This window comes from Anomaloglossus baeobatrachus, chromosome 2 (assembly GCF_048569485.1).
Source record: "Anomaloglossus baeobatrachus isolate aAnoBae1 chromosome 2, aAnoBae1.hap1, whole genome shotgun sequence".
NCBI lineage: Eukaryota > Metazoa > Chordata > Amphibia > Anura > Aromobatidae > Anomaloglossus > Anomaloglossus baeobatrachus.
Window position 1 is genome coordinate 311,304,145 of NC_134354.1, and position 6,598 is coordinate 311,310,742.

At 43.9% G+C, this 6,598-nt stretch overlaps 1 protein-coding gene across 2 annotated transcripts in view; it reads left to right on the top strand.

Moving 5' to 3' along the window:
• The window catches only part of SCUBE3 (signal peptide, CUB domain and EGF like domain containing 3), a 1,252,506-nt gene extending 1,247,511 nt beyond the window's left edge, over positions 1-4,995 (top strand). For both annotated transcript variants that reach the window (XM_075335886.1, XM_075335887.1), the window contains one exon: positions 3,750-4,995. In XM_075335886.1, the coding sequence (XP_075192001.1) occupies positions 3,750-3,899 (150 nt within the window). In that variant the 3' untranslated portion in view covers positions 3,900-4,995. The remainder of the gene's footprint in view (positions 1-3,749) is intronic.
• Positions 4,996-6,598: the final 1,603 nt, after the last annotated feature.

Consider the following 6,598-nt stretch of genomic DNA (forward strand, 5'->3'; position numbering starts at 1 on the left):
TCATACCTCTCCAACCGCACTTTTAGTGTCTCCCATTCCCACACAACCTCTTCATCCCGCCATCTCTCGGTTGGTGTCCCTCAAGGCTCTGTCCTGGGACCCTTACTTTTTTCTATCTATACATTTGGCCTGGGACAACTCATAAAGTCCCATAGCTTCCAGTACCACCTATATGCTGATGACACTCAGATCTACCTCTCTGGTCCAGATGTCACATCTCTGCTGTCCAGAATCCCAGAGTGCCTATCTGCTATATCTTCCTTCTTTTCCTCTCGCTTCCTAAAGCTCAATATGGCCAAAACTGAACTGATCATCTTTCCTCCATCTCCCCTGCACTCTCCACCTGATCTATCCATTACAATTAATAACATCACGCTCTCCCCAGCACCCAAAGTTCGGTGCCTCGGAGTGACCTTTGACTCTGCCCTGTCCTTCATACCGCACATCCAATCCCTCACCACCTCCTGCCGTTTTCAACTCAAAAATATCTCCAGAATCCGCCCTTTTCTCAATCCCCAATCTACAAAAATTCTAGTGCACGCCCTCATAATCTCCCGCATCGACTACTGCAACATCCTCCTCTGTGGTCTCCCTGCTAACACACTCGTCCCTCTCCAGTCCATCCTTAACTCTGCTGCCCGACTGATCCACCTCTCTCCTCAATACCACCCCGCTTCTCCTCTCTGCAAGTCCCTCCACTGGCTCCCAATCTTCCACCGTATCCAATTCAAATTACTAACACTGACCTACAAAGCTATCCATAATCTGTCTCCTCCATATATCTCTGAACTAATCTCTCGCTACACTCCAAAACGTAACCTCCGGTCCTCCCAAGATCTCCTTCTATCCTCCTCTCTCATTCGCTCCTCATGCAACCGACTCCAAGACTTCTCCCGAGCATCCCCAGTCTCCTGGAACTCACTGCCTCAACACGTCAGACTATCTACTACACTCGCAAGCTTCAAACGGAACCTAAAGACTCATCTGTTCAGAAATGCCTATAACCTTCAATGACCTCACTGCTTCACCACCGTGCGGAGCTGCCGCCCCACCACCGTGCGGAGCTGCCGCCCCACCACCGTGCGGAGCTGCCGCCCCACCACCGTGCGGAGCTGCCGCCCCACCACCGTGCGGAGCTGCCGCCCCACCACCGTGCGGAGCTGCCGCCCCACCACCGTGCGGAGCTGCCGCCCCACCACCGTGCGGAGCTGCCGCCCCACCACCGTGCGGAGCTGCCGCCCCACCTACACCCCACCTACTGTCTCCTCCCCAAAATCCTTTAGGATGTAAGCCCGCAAGGGCAGGGCCCTCTTCCCCCTGTGCTAGTCTGTCTATTGTAACGTGTACATGTATTCTGTATGTAACCCCCTCATGTACAGCACCATGGAATCAATGGTGCTCTATAAATAAACAATAATAATAATAATAATAATATTAGCAATATCCTGTTCTGGAGACTTACAGGGATGTCTCAACATTGAGACCACTATCAAATATTTATGGGTGTGTTATGTATACTAGCTACAAGTGAATCTCAATAAATTAGAATATCCCCAAAAAGTTAATTTATTTCAATAATTCAGTACAAAAAGGGAACACATATGTTATATAGAGTCAGTACTAACAGAGTGATCTATTTCAAGTGTTTTTTTCTGTTAATGTTGATGATTATGGCTTACAGCCAATGAAAACCCAAAGCTCATTATTTCAGAAAATTAGATTATTTGCCATAAAACACCTACAAAGTCTTCCTAATTATTTAAAATGGTTCCTGAGTCTGGTTCAGTAGGCTACACAATCATGGGGAAGACTGCTGATTTGACAGATGTCCAGAAGGCACTCATTGGCACACTCCACAAGGAGGGTAAGCCACAATGTTAATGATTATGGCTTACAGTCAATGAAAACCCAAAAGTCATTATCTCAGATAATTAGAATATTATAAGACCAATTGAAAAAATGATTTCAAACTCAGGAATGTTGGCCTTCTGAAAGGTATGTACAGTAAATGCACTCAATACTTGGTCGGTGCTCCTTTTGCATTAATTACTGCATCAATGTGGCGTGGCATGGAGTCGATCAGCCTGTGGCACTGCTGAGGTGTTATGGAAGCCCAGGTTACTTTGATAGCAGCATTCAGCTCGTCTGCATTGTTGGGTCTAGTGTCTTTCATCTTCCTCTTGACAATACCCCATAGATTCTTTAAGAGGTTTAGGTCAGACGAGTTTGCTGGCCAATCAAGCACAGTGATACTGTAGTTATTAAACCAGGTATTTGTACTTTTGGCAGTGTGGACAGGTGTCAAGTCCCGCTGGAAAATTAAATTTCCATCTCCATATAGCTTGTCAGCAGAGGGAAGCATGAAGTGCTCTAAAATTTTCCGCTAGATGGATGAGCTGACTTTGTCTTCAGAAAACACAGTGGACCTACACGAGCAGATCACATGGCTCCCCAAACCATCACTAATTGTGGAAACTTCCCAAGAGGCCTCAAGCAGCTTGGATTGTGTGCCTCTCCACTCTTCCTCCAGACTCAAGGACCTTGATTTCCAAATGAAATGCAAAATTTACTTTAATATGAAAACAACACCTTGGACTACTGAGCAATAGTCCAGTTTTTTTTCTCCTTGGACCAGGTAAGATGCTTCTTATGTTGTCTATTGGTCATAAGTAGCTTGACGCAAGGAATGCGATACTTGTAGTCCATGTCCTTTTCGTAACAATCCTATCCAGGGTGCGGTTATCCTGGCTGCTTGTGCACCTTTTCCTACAACACTTTTTCATTCCAATCAACTTTCCATTAATATGCTTGGATACAGCACTCTATGAACAGCCAGCATCTTTAGCAATTACTTTTTGCTATTTCTTCCTTTTGGAGTGTGTCAGTGACTGTCTTCTGGACATCTGTTAAGTCAGCAGTCTTCCCTATGATTGTGTAGCCTACTGAACCACACTTAAGGCCCAGTCACACCAAACAACTTACCAGCGATATGAACAACGATACAACCTGATAGGGATCGCTGGTAAGTTGCTAGGAGGTCGCTGGTGAGATGTCACACTAAGCGATGCTCCAGCGATCCCACCAGCAACCTGACCTGGCAGGGATCGCTAGAGCGTCGCTACACGTGGAAGCATGCTGCGCTTGGTAACGAAGGTAAATATCGGGTAACCAACCCGATATTTACCTTGGTTACCAGCGCACACCGCTTAGTGCTGGCTCCCTGCACACCTAGCCACAGTACACATCGGGTTAATTACCCGATGTGTACTCTGCTACGTGTGCAGGCAGCAGGGAGCTGGCTTCTGCGGACGCTGGTAACCACGGTAAACATCGAGTAACCAAGAAGCCCTTCCTTTGGTTACCTGATATTTACCTTCGTTACCAGCGTCCGCCGCTCTCACACTGCCAGTTCTGGCTCCCTGTTCCCTGCACTCCTAGCCACAGTACACATCGGGTTAATTACCCGATGTGTACTCCAGCTACGACTATATAATATATGTGTTTTTCTCTTTTTGTATTGAATTACTGAAATAAATTAACTTTTTGAGGATATTTTAATTAATTAAGATGCACTTGTATGTCCCAAAAGGGACTGTTATTTCAAATCTAATTAATAATGATGATACATCCCCATTAAAGGAAACAAGATGTGTACAAGCGCAATATGAAATGGGCCTAGAGTTCGTATTTAAATTTATTGATATTATTTTTATTGTCTTTGATATTAACATAATTCTTATCTTCTTTAGGATAAAAAACTGATGAAGGCATTTTTTGAGGTCCTTGCACACCCTCAAAATTACTTCAAATACACTGAAAAACACAAAGAGATGTTACCTCGGTCATTCATCAAACTCTTACGATCAAAAGTTTCTGCCTTCTTACGACCTTACAAGTAATACAAATGGCAGAAATAGAACCTCAGTACTACAACATCAGCAGCGTGAATGTGAAGATGAAGATGAAGATGATTGCAATCTACAAAAAACTGCAGTGTATGAACATGGAAGACCAAGTGTTGCACATGACGGTGCAATAAGAGTCGACCAATCACCACCAGCCACACTGAGAATGTGACCATAACACAACAATTTTAAAGGGTCGTATTTTTATATCAAACATAAAATTATATGTGCACAAAGACCAACTTAATGATAACTAAAAAAAAAAAGCAGCAAAAACCTTCTGGCACCTTCTGGCAGAAAATCGCACCAAATACAAGCAAGCGGGTTTTTTTTTGTGAGGTCAATGGCTGGAAGGGCTAAAAACACAAAAAAAATGCCTCAACAATTGACATGCTGTGGATTTTTTCTGCACCAAATCTGCAAGCAAAAAAAAAAGCAACATCAGCACAGCACTTCAGCAATCTCATAGACTTTGCTGGCTCCAGGATAGGCATGCAGATTTTGGTGCAGAGTTCGAAAAAAAAACCTGCATTATCAAATGCATTGTGTGCACATGCCCATAAGGATTGAAACTCTGAACATAATTACAGTATACAATCAAGTAACATTTTAGAAGCAAATGAAATTCAGAATCTCTTGGTGGGGACTGATTTGGCACCATATGAAAACTGTCACTGCTTTCAGCAATGTCTGTTGCATCTTTTTGAAATGTCACATAGCTCATCATAAAGGTTTAAATACCTTTATATAATATAAATATCTAATTGTCCTAAAATCAGCACAAGCTCCATGCCATGACTTGTCATACTTGTGCTTTGTTTTTGAAAGACAATATTATTGTTATAGACACTTAGAAACGTCCTATAGCTATGAAAAACAAGACACACCATCCTCTCTTATGGGAAGGTTTCCAAACCTCTGAGGTCTGCAGCAAGTCACCGGGCAAAGCTTTCAGGATCTTTCAACTCGAGCTTCTGAGCAGCAAGACATTCATCTGTCATACTGAAACCTAATAAGACTGCTACAAAATCCATACGTTTTTAAAACCGTAAAGAGTAATCGTTGTTTTAATTTTATTTCTTAAACGAATAGTACACATGAAAATAAGCAGCATTGTAAATATCTTATCAGAGAAATCTACTTCTTTCTCTGCCAGAATTGACCAGTCATTATCAAAATTCTCAATTCTGAAGTAAAATCTGTATTCAGTGAAGACTTTCCAATTACTGAGATAGGAGATGGCAGCTGTTGTTACTGATGAGATTCTACGACAAAAGGAGGAGAGAGGAGCTAGCGGCAAAGGGAGGAGCCAGAGGCAGAGGGAGGAGCCAGAGGCAGAGCTCTGCCCCACCTGACTCTAACTACATAGAATCTCATCAGTAACAACTGCCATCTGCTATCTCAGTATTTTGCATAATGACGGATCAATTTTAGCAGAGAAAGAAGCAGATTTCCCTGATAAGATATATTACAAAGTTGCCTATTTTCATGTGTATTATTGATTTATGAAATATGAAAGAAAAAAAGACAGAAGAGGGCGCTCCTGTGTGTAAGAGTAAACTTTATGCGGTGAATAATGAAACAATTCCACTCACCTATGAGTGTTGTACTACAGGTACAACACTGTCTGTTAGCACTGACAGAGAGATCCAGGTTACCCCTTGGCTGGCCGACACAGATCCTGCTGAGGATGATCACACAGCAGCCTTTGATTTCACAGCTGCTGGTGCTCAGAGCTCCTGCAATCCTCCTGTTTGGGTCAGCATCTCAGTCCTGGATCAGATAAGAGGAATTCCGTTCCCACCAGTAACAGAGCCAGGCTAATCTGATGTTTAGTCAATGTAATTAGATCTCCTAAAGGCCCAGTCACATACAACGACTTACCAGCGATCCCGAAAACAATGCGACCTGATAGAGATCGCAGGTAAATCGCTGGGAGGTCGCAGGTGAGATGTCACACAGTCAGATCTTACCAGCGATGCAGGAACAATACAGGTCGCAGTAGCGACCTGTATAACGATCTCAGCAGTCACTGTGACCCTGTCGCACAGTGTCAAACACAGCGATGTGTCCTGCCCAGCAGGACATCGCCTTTGAAGAAAATGACCTGGACCATTCGGCAACGACTAGAGATCTCACAGCAGGGGCCTGATCGCTGGTAGGTGTCACACATAACGAGATCGCTAATGGGATCGCTACTGCGTCACCAAAATGGTGACTCATCTGCGATCTCGCTAGCGATCTCGTTATGTGTGACAGGACCTTTACACTGGACCTGAGGCACCCCATGGACTCCCAAAGGAGAGATAAGGTATTCAAAGAAGAAGAAAAAAGCCACGGTATAAGGCTATGTGCGCACAGTGCATTTTTCGTGCCGTTTTTGCGCGTTTTTCGGGTGCGTTTTTGGCCTCAAAACTGCATGACTTTGCTTCCCCAGCAAAGTCTATGAGTTTTCATTTTTGCTGTCCGCACACAACTGTTTTTTTAAGCTGCGTTTTTGAGCTTGAAAAAAAAATGGACATGTCAATTCTTTCCTGCGTTTTTCTGCGTTTTCCGCCCATGCAATGCATTGGAAAAACGCAGCAAAACGCAGAGATCAAAAACGCAGCAAAACGCAGCCAAAAACGCACCAAATCGCGGTAAAAACGCATGCGTTTTTGATGCGTTTTTCCGACGCAGGTGCGTTTTTGTGC